The 17,051-nt window shown below is 38.8% G+C and overlaps 1 protein-coding gene across 31 annotated transcripts in view; it reads left to right on the plus strand.

Annotated features, from left to right (window-relative positions):
* The first annotated feature begins 316 nt into the window (after positions 1-316).
* LOC120238610 (sarcolemma associated protein) overlaps positions 317-17,051 on the plus strand; it is a 154,233-nt gene continuing 137,498 nt past the window's right edge. For all 31 annotated transcript variants that reach the window (XM_039242409.1, XM_039242426.1, XM_039242416.1 and 28 more), the window contains exon 1: positions 317-597. In XM_039242409.1, coding sequence (XP_039098340.1) covers positions 400-597 — 198 coding nt within the window. In that variant the 5' untranslated portion in view covers positions 317-399. The remainder of the gene's footprint in view (positions 598-17,051) is intronic.

Consider the following 17,051-nt stretch of genomic DNA (forward strand, 5'->3'; position numbering starts at 1 on the left):
CCGCGATCCCAAACAAAACACAAGAATTGGGGTGTGACTCATCTGCTTGGATACCTCCAGTCCCTCAACTGTCTTCCAGGAGTTTTCTTGGCCGAAGCTGTCCGATGTTTGAGCCTTTTCTTCCCAGGGAAGACGATGGACTGAAAGCTGCCAGTTGGGGACTTTGGGTGATCAGGGCGCTGCTGGGTTTTAAAGGAGGTGATGGGGCTTGCGCTGGCTTGTCTTCCCCCTCAAGTGAAGAGTTGTTGATGTTCACTGGTTATGCTTAGACAATGCGCAGTTTGTTTTAATTTAAAATTTTGGGGGGGATAGGGGGGGTAAAGGCTTGTGAAGGGCAGCCCGGATCCGGTGGAACCCCTCTTTGTCCCTTGGTAGGAGAGACACCCCAGTCTGTCCTCGATGCCGTCAGCCTTGGCCATCTTCACTTGCCGCCCGAACTCGCACCCGTTTCAGGAGCGCCATGTCTACCTGGACGAACCTATTAAAATCGGCCGCTCCGTGGCCCGCTGTCGACCAGCGCAGAATAATGCTACCTTTGATTGCAAAGTGCTGTCAAGGAACCATGCTCTCGTCTGGTTTGATCACAAGACGGGCAAGGTAATGTCACCACGTAATCTAACAATCTTTACTTTTGTTTCCCTTTGCCCTTTCTGCCTAATACACGCAGAATCCTAGGGTTTGCACCCAGAGGAGACTCTCAGCAAGGCCACGGAAGCAACTTTTTGTGTGTCTGATTCTTTTGGAAGTTTAGTTGAGGTGGTTGAATGGAAACAGAGAAGGTACTGTAATTAAATGCCTGGGGAGGGCGATGGCATCTTGATAATGTGGTCATTCCCAGTGAAATCCCAAACCCTAATTCATTTTGGAAAACTAGATAGTGAAACTTGGCTTCTTGCTTCCAGTCTTTTTAGAAAGGTGGATTTGCAGTTGAGTGCTTTAATAAAGCCAGCAGCAGTTTCTGAAGCAATGCAGGGAATCCGTGGCCGGTGTTACACTGAGGCTCAGCTGTCTCAGCGTGAGATGTAGTTAACAACATAGCTTTTAATTGAGTTCAGATCGGAGCCTTCCTAGTAAGGACAGTTGTTTATGTAAATTTACATTTTTGAAAGATTTGATACATATTTACCTTGAAGGAGTAATTTGCAATTTTCAAAGTCAATTTCATTAAGCACTAATAACTGTAACTTTACATTTTCAGTTTTGTTTGCAAGATGGATAAATATACATGTATTGCTTTTGAAAATTACTTTTTGATGTTCCCTGCAAGAACTTAAAAAAATACTTAACGCACACTTACAGAGGTGATACTTAAAAATAAGCGTTAAGAAATTAATTTATTTTCTGAAATTATATCGAATTCTGTCAATTGCATTACTTCGAGGTGATGGGATGAATTTAATGCTCTTTAAGTGTGACTCTTTTGTATTTTTACGTCGGCACCCTAATTCTGTAGTGGGTGCTTATAGCTTAAGAATACAAGAAAAAAAAGTAAGGGCCTTTCAATTTTTAAAACTCTTTTATGTGTGGAGAGTATACTAAGCTCATTTTTGTGCTTATACCTCAGGTTTTAGTTGAGCTATTGAATCAGTTCCAATTTAGAGTAAGTTATGTAAGACTAATAGGAATACCTTGGGTTTCACCTCCTGACCTTTTGCTCTCTTTCTGAGTTAAATGATTAAGTCTTTTTAAAAGAAGAATTTAAGTCTTCAAGAGTAGTGTTTTGAAATGAAAGAAGCCTGAGACTCAAAAAAAAAAAAATATTTCTGTTGCTACTGAATTAAAGAATTATTATATAAATCATTTTTAAAAGAAAGGAGGAAAAGATTGTGCTTGCATAATACCTATGCCCTACTCTGTGTGTAGGATGAGAACTGAAAAATATGTTAATTTTTCTGTATAACACCAGATGTTCATTTACCTATGGAACAGACCTTTTTTTCTCCCTGGAAACTTAAGTGTAGATGCCTAAAAGACTTGTAGATTACCCATAATCATTTAAAGTGAGTGTTCACAGAACTCATCCTACCAGCTATCAAATTCAAACATCAGTTAACTGCTAGTGCCCTAACTTAATCAGCTTTACCATTTTGTCTCAGCTAAGGTCCAACTTAATCAGATAACAGGTTTCCTTACAGTACATAATCTGCAGATGCACCTTCTTTGATACACTACTCAAAGGTGGCTCAGATTTTTTCTTTTACTTATTTGAAAAATATTGGTTAAATGAACAGTGCTTTTCATGGCTATGCTAAAACTCTCACGATAGGTTATTTTAAGATGGCTAAGAATAAATCAATAGTATTGTATAAATTGAGATGACATGTTAAAATTTTGAGTGGAATTTTGTAATGAGAAAAACTTTAAAAGATACACAGCTATTTCCACCATTTTCACTTTTTTTCTGCTTTAGCTAAAAACACTTCAGGATATGAGGTTATTACTTTAGGTGTAAATATAATTATTGATTGTTGTACAGACTAATCTAGTTAAAACAAATAACCTGTCAGATTTTGCCATGTAATCAAATTGTTTTATGAATTATTTAAAATTTAGGTTTGAACAGACATGTTTTCATTGGCACCTATTATGTGCCAGGTATCCTGAAATACACAGTGTCAAAGAAAACACACAGTTTGGCCAAATATTAGTTATGCTTTCTGTGTGAAATATTCTGTTTGAGGATTTCTCCTAGCAAAAGTCATTGAGCCTAATATATATTCCCAGCAAATTTCTTTGTACATTACCAGAATCCCCTCCTGTAAGCTCACCTCAGAAGTTTTTCTTTTAATTTAATTTCATTTCATTTTGAGAGAGAGAGAGAGAACATGAGCTGGGAAGGGGAAGAGAGAGAGAATCTTTTTTTTTTTTAATGTTTTTTGTTTTTTTTTAAATTCATTTCTAGGAGAGAGAGAGGGAGAGAGAGAGAGAGAGAGACAGCGTGAGCAGGGGAGGGTCAGAGAGAGAGGGAGTCACAGATTGAAACAGGCTCCAGGCTCTGAGCTGGCAGTCAGCACAGAGCCCGACGCGGGGCTCGAACCCACGAACTGCGAGATCGTGACCTAAGTCGGACGCTTAACCGACTAAGCCACCCAGGTGCCCCAAGAGAGAGAGAATCTTAAGCATACTTCATGCTGTCAGCATAGAGACTGATGTGGGGCTTGAACTCACAAACCGTGAGATCATGACCTGGGCCAGAATTGAGTCAGATGGCTTAACCAACTGAGTCTCCCAGGCACCCCCAAGCTTTTATTTTTCAAATGTTTTGAAACTTTAGTTTTCTCTTCTGGGGATAATAATGGTACCTACTGTTTTGAGGATTGAGATAATCATATAAATTAGTTAGCACTCTGTTTCTGGCCCTTCTTAAGGCATCAATACTTAGGGAGGAGGGCATTTAAGGTAGGGAAAGAAGGAACCATTTAGGCAGCTCTTTGCAACTTGGTATATTGCTGTGGAGTCTTAGGAAGGTAATGAGAATTGCTTTTCTTTCATGTGATGGCATATGTAGAAATAATTTTTAAAAACCTATGAAGTTGGGAACTTTGTTCAAATTGGCACTTTCCTTGGGAGGTGGAAAACTGGAGTAATATGCCCTTTGGTTGACTTCTAACTTGTGATTTTTGTTTTCGGCACTGGCCATTAAGAGAGACCCAATAAAAGCTGGAGGAGGTAATGGGGCGCCTGAGTGGCTTGGTCAGTTAAGCGTCTCACTCTTGATTTTGGCTCAGTTCGTGATCTCATGGTTCCTGGGTTTGAGCCCCACTTTGGGCTTTGTGCCGAGAGTGCAGGGCCTGGTTGGGATTCTGTCTCTCTCCCTCTCTTTCTGCCCCTCCCTGTGCTCTCTCTCTCTCTCTCTCTCTCAAAAATAAAGAGCTGGAAGAAGTAATAAACACTTGAACCTTTCTTTTTTTTTTTTTTTTAATGTTTTATTTATTTCTAGGAGAGAGAGAGAGACAGCGTGAGCAGGGGAGGGTCAGAGAGAGAGGGAGTCACAGACTGAAACAGGCTCCAGGCTCTGAGCTGGCAGTCANTCTTTGTCTTGTTTATTCTTTGCCCAACTTGACTGATGAGGATATCCTAAAGCCTTTGGGGTCAGTGTAGGAAAATGGGAAAAGAAATAATTCGGAGGTGTGAGTTAAAATTAGCATTTATAAAAGCTGAACTGAAAGAATTTAGGGGAGGTATTTATGGAAAAGCTATGGACAAGTCCTACTTCCTTACATTTTATTTTATTTTATTTTATTTTATTTTAATTTTTTTTTAATGTTTTATTTATTTCTAGGGGAGAGAGAGAGAGAGAGACAGCGTGAGCAGGAGAGGGTCAGAGAGAGAAGGAGTCACAGACTCTGAAACAGGCTCCAGGCTCTGAGCTGACAGTCAGCACAGAGCCCGACGCGGGGCTCGAACCCACGAACCGCGAGATCATGACCTAAGCGAAAGTCGGACGCTTAACCGACTAAGCCACCCAGGCGCCCCGATGCTCTTTTTAAAAAAATGTTTTTTTATTTATGTATTTTGAGAGAGTGTGTGAGCCTGATGTGGGGCTCGATCCCTGAACTGTGAGTTTGTGACCTGAGCTGAAATTAAATGTTGGTCACTTAACCGACTGAGCCACCCAGGTGCCCCTGGGTGATACTTTTTAATACTTAGTGTGTAGAATGTATTATGGCACTTAAAACCTGCTTGTTGGAGGGCAACAGGTTTGTGACAAAGCGGAATTTAATAAGTTTTCCCAAATCATCTACTTAAGGGTGTAGCAGTTGGTTTTTGCCCTGTTTGGATGCTGGCCCTGAGTATCATCCTTCACTTCTTTTTGGAGGTCAAGCTCTTGAAAAGAGATGGCTGATAATAGAATAGTTTTAAATCCTTCTATTGTTCCCAGGTACCACTGAAGAAGCAAATCTCTCCATATGGTGGTTATATAGAAGGGATAGTGAGTGGACTGCCTCCGGATTTGGATGGTCCCACTGGATTTGAGGCTTTGTGGAAAGTGATAGTCTAGTGGTTGATATAGTGGTCTATGTCCACTCTTACTGTACTTTACTTAGTAATTAGTAATAAGTAGTAGGAGGAGGAGTATTCTACTTCCAGTTTCACTTTTTTACTTAAATTCAGAGCATATTTTTGAGCACCTGTTCTATCATGATCTGTTTTAGTGGAAGCACAGTGATGAGAGGAAAGAAAACAACTAGTAAGAGATTGTTACTCCTTCTTTCTAGGAACCTATATATTAAAAAAAAATTTTTTTTAATGTTTTATTTAATTTTGAGAGAGAGAGACAGTGTGAGCAGGGGAGGGTCAGAGACAGAGGGAGACACAGAATCCGAAGACAGGCTCTAGGCTCTGAGCTAGCCATCAGCACAGAGCCCGACGCAGGGCTCAAACCCACGAACCATGAGATCATGACCTGAGCTGAAGTTGATGCTTAACTGACTGAGCCACCCTGGGGCCCCTAGGAACCTATATTTTGGATAGAGAGGATGACTATACACTTTGAGAACAGTCGATTGAGACAAGATGGTATTAAATAAATTTAAATGCAAGAGTGATGGTGTTTGAATTTGACTTTAAAATAGAGGCGGATAGGTACACACTAAGAAAAGGTATCCTTTTTGTGTGGATTTTGTGTGTTTTGAGCAGTTGAGGGTAGAATAAAACACATGAAAGCAGGTAGTTTTGAATGAGTTTGACATCTTCCAATCACTGATGAAATCAATTTTGTTGGATTGGAAAGTGTTTTTGGAGAGTAACTATGGGTGAACATCCATTCTGTGTGACATCTTATGTTTGTATTCTTTTTTTTTTTAATATTTTATTTCTAGGAGAGAGAGAGAGAGAGACAGCGTGAGTAGGGGAGGGTCAGAGAGAGAGAGGGAGTCACAGACTGAAACAGGCTCCAGGCTCTGAGCTGGCAGTCAGCACAGAGCCCGACGCGGGGCTCGAACCCACGAACGGCGAGATCATGACCCAAGCGAAAGTCGGACGCTTAACCGACTAAGCCACCCAGGCGCCCCTTGTATTCCTTTTTTATAATTAGTTGTCAGACCCTGAAAGAGAAGGTGTGTCTGCCTTATATTTTATCTGTCTCTTATTATTTTGTATAAAGTAGATGCTGAGTAACTGAAGCTGAGTAGATAGTTGTAGAGTGCCTTAATTACCAAGGGCATGGATCCACGCACTGTGGAAGACCAGGGAAAGTTCTGTGCACTGATGTAACAGAACCACCATTTAAAAGTGATACAACAACACACTGTAGGAAGGCCTGGAGCGAGGACAAATGGGTAACTGCTTAATTAACACTCTTTGTGCAGTAACTGTGTACCGTGCCCTGTTTTAACTGCTTTACATGTTAACAATTAATCCTTAAATAACTATTTAAGATAGGTGCTTATTTTTCCCATATTAACTTATGAGGAAATTAAGGCACAAAGAGATTAGATTAGATTAATTTACCTAAATTCACATAGCTATTAAGTGGTAGAGCCAGGATTCGAATGTAGGTATTTGGACTCTTTAACTCTAGAGTCTAGAACCCAAGCTCTTAACTACTCTGCTACTCCAAGGCTTTATAACAGTTTAGATATGATGTAATTTTGTAAGGACATAGACCAGGCTCACAGTAGGAATAGAAATTATTAAATGCCAGAAAGTGAGAAAAGACAAATTATCTTGCCTATTAGGACTTGAGCAAAAAGAGAGGTTCTGTAAATTCTGGAGATTTTTAGGGATGATTCATGGATGGGATACAATTTGAGGTAGACCTTAGGACTTAAAGTAAGGCAGATGTAAATAACAGGAGAAGGAGTTCTGGGTGAGACTTGATGATGTAAAGGCATAAAAGCAGGTATGATATGTCACATTCAAAGGACATTGCAAAGAAGTCATTGCAAGGGAAGAATCCCCAGAATTTGATAGCCAAGATAATGCCTTTCTTCTTCTTCCCCATATCTAACCTGACAGCAAAGATCCTGGCCTCAGCTTTTAGGAGATCGTTGATTTTATTTGTTTGTATATTGTTTTACCAGACTTTTTTGTTGATAGAAGTAAAAAACCTCATTAAGAGGTGCTGGTTTTTGTGAGAAAGCATTATAATTGACCAATATTATGTTTAAGAAACATTGATGTAAACATGTTTAGAAGGCCAAGTTGTATATCCGAACACAGATTCCTTTCACACTGTTCACAATAGTGGAAAATTAATGAAACATGAAACATTTTATCTATTCAAGCTGTTAAAAATATGGATGGTATAGATACTTGAAACTTTTTTTTTTTTTCCTGTTTAGGTATTTGACTTTACTTGTTAGGTTTAATCTATGCTTTGCCTACCTTCTCAGTCTCCTATTTGGTTTTTTCAAGTGGTATTTATGTTAGAGCTTAGTATCTATTCTCTTTGGTAAATAGGGAGGAGAGTGTCTGTCATTTAGACTTAAGTGAAAAGGTTGTGAGATTGGTTCTTAATGTATGTCAGTTACTTGAATCCAGAAAAATGATGGCATTTGTTAGCTGCAGAAATGTTCTAAGGACTCTCTGCTGGCGCTCCTTTCGCTGCCACTACAAGTGAATGAACAGTTTACAAATCTCAAAGATCTTAATTGTTGCCCCATTAATTTTTTTTTAATGTTTTATTTGTTTCTGAGAGAGAGACAGCATGAGCAGGGGAGGGTCAGAGAGAGAGGGAGAAACAGAATCCGAAACAGGCTCCAGGCTCTGAGCTGTCAGCACAGAGCCCGACATGGGGCTCGAACCCATGAACCGTGAGATCATGACCTGAGCTGAAGTCGGACGCTCAACCGACTGAGCCACCCAGGCGCCCCTAATTTTTAACGTGATGTAAGCACCCATTCAGAATCTCTCATTTCTCCTTTTTCCAGCTCCAACTTCTCTTATTCTTTTTTCCCCTCTGCCCCATACTCTGTGCAGTAGCTGTGTGACAGTGCTCACTGTTCCTAGAACAAGTGCCTTTTTTGCTATTTTGTCTTCCAGAATGACCTTTCCCCTTCATCCCTTGAGGCCCAGTTCCAGTGAGAAACCTTCCCTAACTCCCACTGACTAAAGAATTAATTGCTGCTTCCTTTATACTCCCATAGAACTTTGTATATAATTTCATTATGGGACACAGACAACAAAATAACTATAATGCAAATGTGCTATTGCCCTGCCAGATGTGAGCTCTTGAGAACAAGGGGATAGGCACTACATAAATGTTTGAATGAGCGATGTACGAACAATGGAGCAGTCTGTACTTCTACAAACCCTGAGGGGGGTCAAAGGCCAGAAGGTCCTTTGAATTAGTTCTTAATTTGAGATCATGGACTCAATTACCAATAGGTAGTCTTTGTACAAATCATTACTTATTGAGAATTTGCAGTGTGCAAGACACTTTGCTAACCGTTTTGGGACCATAGATAATCCTGTGTTTGGTGGCATTAATTTTATATGTATTACATACATATCCATTCTCATGCAAAATACTACTTTTAAAGATTTTATAGTCAGAGTACTTTCTTATTTCACTTGATCTGTGTAACACTCTTAGGAGGTAGGTAGAGCAGCAATAGGCTGGGTGCATTTTATCCTAAAGGAGTTGGATGTTTAGAGGTTGTTGGTACAAGGTCATCTATTAGTAACTATGGGAGTTGGGACCAGAATCTACATTCCACTCCATCACCTCCCCCCGGCCCCCCGAAATGAAAGCCAACTGCTAGACATTTATTTTAAACTATCTTATTATGGACAGAACTGTTATAATGAAAATTTATCTTTTGCTCTTTTGAAAGATAGGCTAAGTTATTATTTTCTGGGAGCATAACTGAAATGCTTATCATATGACAGACTTTCAAAGACTGTGAACCTGAGTTAATTATTTCTCTGAGTCAGCTAGCATTTTTTAAACATACCTCTAATACTTCCAGCAATGAATATATTTTTTTCTTAGGTTTGCATTCTGGCAGCTGATTTGGATTTGGTATTTATGCAAATGACTGAAACAACCTTGGAAAAACTTGCCTCCCATGTAAATCTTTTATCCTTTAAGGAGAATTCCTAATGAGTATAAAGAAAAAAGTTAAAAAGTTTATATAGGCACTTGAAAACATGGAAGTTTTTGGTGATTAGTATTGTATTCTTTGTCAAATATATAATTTGGGTTAGATTTTAATTTAAAGATATAAGAAACTTTGTTTTCTTATTTATTTGTATTAAGTTTTGTCAATTCTTTTAGGCTTATAGGTTTGTCTATGTTTATAACTGCTGACTTGTTCTGGCCGAGCCAAGCAGAATGAATTTCCAATATGGACTTTAACGCTGTTACTTCTTATTTATTACTTATGCAAATATCAGGAATAAATTCTCAAAAATTCAAACAATAGGAAACTATATAGAGAATATGTCTTCCTGAACATAGGTACCTCCCATTCTCTTCCCCTACTCCAGAAGTAACTGTTAATATTAGTTTGGTACATAATTTTCAAAACTTTTTCTTTGCATTTACCTACTTGGGTATGTAGGTAAAGAAACATGGTTTTCTGTTACTTTTTTCATAAGTGATTGGATCATAATTTAAAATATTCTTTTGGGGCACCTAGATGGCTCACTCAGTTAAGCCTCTGACTCTTGATTTTGGCTCAGATCATGATCTCATGGTTTGTGGGATCTAGCCATGTGTCAGGCTTATGGAGCCTGCTTGGGATTCTCTCTCTCCCTCTCTGTCTCTCTTCTATTCATGTGCATGTGCACTCTCTCAAAAAATTTTTTTAAAATGTACTTTTTAGCTGATGATACTAAGTAAGTTGTGGCAGGCCTTATCTGAAATATGGTAATGTGCTCTGAGTTCTGACCAGCATCTAGAGTACTGTAAAATTAATAGCTATCATTTATTATTTACCAGGTGGTGTGCTAAGAGTTAATGTGCATTATCTCATTTAATCCTCACAACAAACTTTTGAAGTAGGTAGTAGTATTATCCTGTTTACAGATGAGAAAACTGAGGTTCAGAGAGGTGAAGGAATTTGTTCAGGGTAACAAAGTAGTGGAGTCAGGATTCAGACTCCAGTCATCTCATTGCAGAATGCACACCTTCGACCACTCTTGCTACCTCAACATTCTTAATCATTAATGTCATCATCAGCCTGTTAGTGAAAAATATGATCAGAAGAAAAAAACACGTTAAATAAAAACTGTATTGTCAAATAGCTCTTAGATATTTTATACAGTAAATCAGTTTAGAGGTTTTTGAAAAAAAATTTTAATGTTTATTTATTTTTTGAGAGAGAGAGAGAGTATAAGCCGGAGAGGGGCAGAGAGAGGGAGACACAGAATCTGTACAGGCTCCAGGCTCCAGGCTCTGAGCTGGCAGCAGAGAGCTCGATGCAGGGCTTGAACCCATGAACTGTGAGGTCATGACCTGAGCTGAAGTCGGACGCTTAACCGACTGAGGCACCCAGGCACCCCAATCAGTCTAGAGTTTTAATTGAAGATTAGCTTCTCAAACAGTATTTATTGATCACTTAACATTTTACAGATTGAATAAAAACAGCTCTTTAAATGTAAGGATACTGGAGTATCACTGTTCAGATACTATAATAAAAAATATACTTTTTTCTTTCATCAGATAATTTCTAAGTTTAGTATGTTTAGAAGTTGTGTTTTATTAAAAAAATTTTTAATGTGTATTTATTTTTGAGAGAGAGAGAGCATGAGTGGGGAAGGGGCGGAGGGAGAGGGAGGGAGAGAATCTGAAGCCAGCTCCATGCTCTAAGCTATCAGCCCAGAGCCTGAAGCAGGGCTTGAACCTGTGAACTGTGAGATCATGACTTGAGCCGAGGTCAGATGCCCAACTGACTGAGCCACCAGGCGCCCCAGGAGGTTGTGTTTTAAATAGAATGTGTGTGTATATATGTATGTGTGACCCCCCTATAAGTAAATCTGTTACAGAAAAAATGACTCTTGGTTTTTTGTTTATTGAAATATTAACTATATTATTAGATGCTAGTTATAAGGTTCCTTCTATTTCAGAAATTTAGGGCTGGAAAATAAGATCATGCTGTATGTTACCAGTATAGCAATGGTAGTTATGTTTGTAGAATGAACAAAATTTGTAGTTTTGAATTTTTCAGCAGTTTGCATGGTAAAAAGGAATGTTATGGAGTTGCCGTATAATCTAGCAATTCTACTCTTAGGTATATATATACCAAGAGTAATGAAAGCATATGTCCATACAGGAACTTGTATGAATTTTCATAGTAGCATTATTCATAGTGATAAAAAAAAAAGTGGGAAGAACCCAAATTTACCATCAACTGATGAATGGATAAATAAAATGTGGTATACCATATAATGGAATACTGTTCAGCAATAAAATGGAATTATGTACTGCTACATACTACAGCATTGATGAGCCTTGAAAACGCTATGCCAGGTGAAAGAAGCTGGCCCCAAAAGGCCACATGTTGTATCATTCTGTTTGTATGAAATGTGTAGAATAGGCAATTCCATAGAGAGAAAGTAGATTAGTGGTTGCCAGCGTTTGGGAATAACGGGGTGTGATGGTTAATTTTATATGTCAACTTGGCTAGGCCACAGTATCCAGTTTTTAGTCAAATACCAGTCTAGATGTTTCTGTGAAGGTACTTTTAAAATGTGATTAGCCTTTAAATCAGTAGACGTTGAGTAAAGCAGATTACCCTTCAGAAAGAGGCTTGGCCTCATTCAGTTAGTTGAAGCCCTTAAGAGAAAAAACTGAGGTTCTTCCGAAGGAAGGAATTCTGCCTTCATAGAACGGTCATACTCAGCAACTCTTCCCTGTGTCTCTAGGCTGCTGGCCTGCCCTGCATGTTTCAGGCCCGACAGTCTACACAGTCACGTGAGCCAATTCCTCAAAATAAATCTCTCTGTATACATAACGCACATCCTATTTATCAGTTCTGTTTCTCTTAAGAATGCTGACTAATACAGAGAGTGACTGCTAAATGGTATGGATTTCTTTTTGAGATGATGAAAATGTTATAAAATTGATTGCGGTGATGGTTGCACCACTCTGAAATGTATGCTTTAAATCAAGGAATTGTGTGGCATGTGAATTATATCTCAAATCAGCTCTTCTAAAAAGAAAAATGGAGTAATAGCTTAGTGCAAACAGATTAGGGTGTAGGAAGTAGAAGGTGCAGAATGACTGTTCAGATGTGGGTGGGATTAGCAGAGCCGCTTTTGAAGTACCATGTAGCTTAATATTTGTCACTACTTCCTTAGTGTATCTTATTGGTTAGACATTTGTTCTAAAATGTTTAGTGGATGGAAAGTGTTTCCTGTATTGAAATGTTTATTAACATGCACAATTTTGATATTACTGAGAAACTGTAGTGCCAAGGTCTTAATTTAGGAGTTGGGAAATGGTGGAAGGATACAGTTTAAAAGCCCTGATCTGAACCTGGGAAAGTATAAGCTAATATTTTTATTCACCAGTGAATCCTTTTTTTTTTTTAATTGAAGAATAGTTGACATACAGCGTTACATTAGTTTCAGGTGTACAGCATAGTGATTGTACTGCTCTATACATTATGCTATGTTGAACACAAGTGTAGCTATTACTGTCTGTTGCCGTACAATGCTGTTACGATACCATATTCCCTATGCTCTACCTTTTATCTGCGTGACTATTCATTCCATAACTGGAAGCCTGTATCTCCCACTCCTCGTCATCCATTTTACCCATCCCTCCACATTCCTCTCCTCTGGCAACTATCAGTTTGTTCTCTGTATTTATGGGTCAGTTTTTACTTTTTGTTTGTCTATTCATATATTTTGGTCTTTTGGTTCCACATGTAAATGTAATCATAGACTGTCTTTCTCTATGTGGCTTATTTCACTTAGCAAAATACCCTCTTGGTCTGTCCATGTTGTCACAGATGGCAAAATCTCATGGGTTTTTTCTCATGTCTAAGTAACATTCCACTGTGTGTGTGTGTGTGTGTGTGTGTGTGTATGCACTACATCTTTATTCATCTGTCAAGTGGACACTTAGGTTGCTTCCATATCTTGGCTATTGTAAATAATGCTGCAGTAGACATGGGGGTGTCACCAGGAATCTTTTGGGTATGCAGGCACATAGAGGGTGATAAAAGATTATTAGAACGAATGATGTTATCTTGACTAGAAGAAATTGTTCACTCAAATTATAGTTGAACTTAAATTGGGACCATTATGCATTCTTGTTTTTTTAACAAGTATCTGAGTGTTTAATGCTTGCATTGTGGTATAGTACCCAGTAAGTAGTACTGAAAAATATAATACAAATAAGTCCAACAATAAAAGTATTTGTTAGTCATTGTTTCCAAGTAGCTAAGGGAGTGATGGTTCCTTTCCCCAAAACCAGAGGGCAGAAAATGTGGAAGGAAGGAAGAGGACTTCATAGAGAAAGGTGTTTTTTAAAACATTACTGTTTGAAGAGTGAGTAGGGTTTTGCTAGCTGGATAAAAGAAAGAGCAGGGCATTTTGAGGGCACCTGGCTGGCTCAGTTGGTGGAGCATGGAGCTCTTTATTGGGGGTTGTTAAGTTTGAGCCCTACATTGGGTATAGAGATTACTTAAAAATAAAAATCTTAAAAAAAAAAAATGGAGGGCATTCCAGCCCAAGGGAACGGTATGTGTTTAAAGCAGAAAAGCCTGACAAAGAATGGTGTTTTCACCTAATGCAGTTGGGAAGGGGAGAATAGAGCTATCAAATCTTTGGAGTAGTTGAGCACTGCTGGCAAGAGTGGAAGCAATGTAGCTCCTTTAGTTTTGGTAAACACTGCAATGTGCTGGGAGGGTGGCTCACCAGGAGAGCGAGGGCATAGAAGCCCCTTCCCCCATACCTTGCCCATCTCTTTAATTTGGCTGTTCCTGAGTTGTATCCTCTATAAAAAATGGTAATAGTAAGGAAAGCACTTTCCTGAGTTCTGTGAGTAATTATAATGAATTATCAAAACCAAGGAGTGAATTAAGAATCCTCTGAATTTATAGCTGGTTGGTTGGAAGTATCAGTAACAACTTGGGACTTTTGACTGGTATGTCAAGTGGGTGCAGTCTTGTAGGACTGAGTCCTTAACTTGTGAGACCTAACATTAATTCCAGGTAGATAGTGTAGAGTGGAATTGTAGGACATCCGGCTTGTATTAGAGAGTTGGAGAGTGATGTTAGAAGACGCCATGCATTTGGTGTCAGAATTGTTGTGTGTAAAAATAGTTCAAATAGTCTTACAATTAATATTCATTATCCAATACTACTAAGTTTGTAGAATTTCCCTGGTAATAGCAATAAAAATCAGTAGCATACTTGGTTTGCTTTACTTGAAGATTTGAAATGAAAGGAGCTCAGTGAATAATATGAGAATCTAGTCAGGGAACATGTGAAAGAATGCATATTCTGCATTAGGCAGCATGGGACATAATGAACGTATAGTTTAATTGGGAAGCTAACTAACTCCCATAAACAAATTAGGGAAGAATAAAGTTCTAAATGAAATTAAGAGATCTATATGATTAAGGTAGGGAAGGCTTGTTTGTCTAGAAAGGGGGACTTGAACTAGACTCTGAAGATTTAAGGTAGAAAATAACAGATGTCCTGGTACAAAAAGGTCTACATAAAAAGGCATAAGCCCAGAGAGAGAGTCAGGAGACAGTTGTATGTTAAGGAGTTCTACTACTGGGGGCACCTGGGTGGCCAGTCGGTTAAGTGTCCGACTTCAACTCAGGTCATGATCTCACGGTTCGTGGGTTCGAGCCCCGCATCGGGCTCTGTGCGGACAGCTAGCTCAGAGCCTGGAGCCTGTCTTCGGATTCTGTGTCTCCCTCTCTCTCTGACCCTCCCCTGCGCATGCTGTCACTCTCTCTCTCTCTCAAAAATAAATAAAACATTAAAAAAAAAAAAAGGAGTTCTACTACTGGATTGATCAGATCGTTAGGTTAAATGGTAGAGGTGAGTCTGAATCAGGTTGCATTTCAGGAAGGCTATGGAGGTACAAAGGTTGCTGGAGCAGTAGCACAGAAACATTGAGGGAACCAAGGCACAGACCTTGGAAGTAAGGGTCTTGGATTTGCAACTTTGGAAAAGGCCAAACTGTCCCATAATCTCCCCAGGTAACTCTATTAACTAAACTGATATGTTTTACAGTGGGTTATAAAACACTCATCTGCTTTAATATACTGACTTCATAATAAGGTGATTGGGCAGTGGTGAAGATTGGATCCATAGCTGTAGTGAGGAGAGAAAATTTAAAGGTTCCAGGGTATGAGTTCTTATTTTCAAGATTGCTTTTTTCTTGGCACATGAAAAGATTGTGCTTGTATGCATCATTAAAAAAATTTTTTTTTTAATGTTTTATTTATTTTTGAGAGAGAGGGAGAGACAGCGTGAACAGGGGAGGGTCAGAGACAGAGCGAGACACAGAATCCGAAGACAGGCTACAGGCTCTGAGCTAGCTGTCAGCACAGAGCCTGACGTGGGGCTTGAACCCACGAACCGTGAGATTATGACCTGAGCTGAAGTCAGACGCTCAACTGACTCAGCCACCCAGGCGCCCCAGTATGCATCATTTTAAGGTGTGTTTCTTTTGTCAGTCATTTTAAATTCTGGAATAAATCTATTTATTTATTTATTTTAAGTTTATTTATTTTGGGGGGCGGGGGCAGAGAGAGAATCCCAAGCAGGCTCCATGTTGTCAGTGCAGAGCCCAAGATGGGGCTCGATCTCACCAACTGTCGGATCATGACTTGAGCCGAGAGCAAGAGTTGGACACTTTACTGACTGAGCCAGGAGCCCCTGGAATAAATTCACTTAAATACCATTTCTGATATTGCCAGAAATATAGAATTTAATATTTAAATGAAAAATGAAGGAAGTTACAAATACAGTGAAGAGGAAAATAATGCATGTGAATGTCCAAGTCAGAGGCAGGTGTTAAGTGATAGAATGTATATTAGAATTTCAGTAGAAATACATTTTGAAACATAAAACTTATGTGATAGTGCTAGTCTTGCCATTTTAAATGGATGTTCATAATTGCCAGTTGTGTGGAGGCAGTTTTCATATAAGCATCAGTTAAGTTTATCGGCATTGTTACTTGGTTTTAATAATTCTTTCTTCCCACTTCCCTCACCAGTGACCTGACTTGAGAATTGAATGAGAATTTTATCCTTTGTTTTAGCTGCAACTATTTTGAAAGCTGATATAACAATAGGTAAACTGTTAATGTGTGAGAAAGTGATTAAAAAGTACTTTCAAATATTATGTGGCTGTGTTGTAAAAATTAGTCATTATTCCTTCCTACTTTTACTACTTTTTGTTATTACCGCTGTTATCTTACCAGTTTAGAGGTTTAGGTGTGCTAGTAAATTATACATTTTAAGAATTATTTTCTGAAATAACTGTTTTGTTATAGGCCTACTGATGACTGCTACCTGCTGTGTTTCACTTGTAAAGTATTTAATTCTGATATTTAAGTCCTGCTTCCAAAATATTATTCTCCCAAAGCAAAATATTTGGAATATTGGTATCTGAATGTTGAGGCTGGAGAAAAGTCCTAAAGTCCTTCAAGTTTCTAAGTTCAGTCACTTTTTTTTTTTTTTTTTTTTTTTTTACAAATAGTTTATTGTCAAATTAGTTTCCACATAACACCCAGTGCTCATCCCCACAAGTGCCCTCCTCCATGCCCATCCCCCCTCCCCCCCACATCCATCAGTCCTCAGTTTTTATCAGCATTCAAGAGGCTCTCCTGGTTTGCCTCTCTCCCTTTCCCCCACCATTTCCGCCCTTCTTCTCCCCCTTGTTCCTCCGTCAAGTTCCTCCTAATCCTCCTATACATGCAAACATATGATATTTGTCCTTCTCCGCCTAAGTTCAGTCACTTTTAAAAAGACTTGCTAGAAAGAGTCCTCTTTCATTTTTCTGGAATCAGTGTCATAGCTCCAGCTTTATGATTATATCCTATTCTGATAGTACCAGTTAATTCTGTTATCCAACTCACTTAGCCTGCCAACTGTAACCTGCCAGCTGTCTTTTGCTTTTCAATTTTGA

This window comes from Hyaena hyaena, unplaced genomic scaffold, assembly GCF_003009895.1.
Source record: "Hyaena hyaena isolate Hyena2069 unplaced genomic scaffold, ASM300989v1 scaffold_212, whole genome shotgun sequence".
Classification (NCBI taxonomy): Eukaryota; Metazoa; Chordata; class Mammalia; order Carnivora; family Hyaenidae; genus Hyaena; species Hyaena hyaena.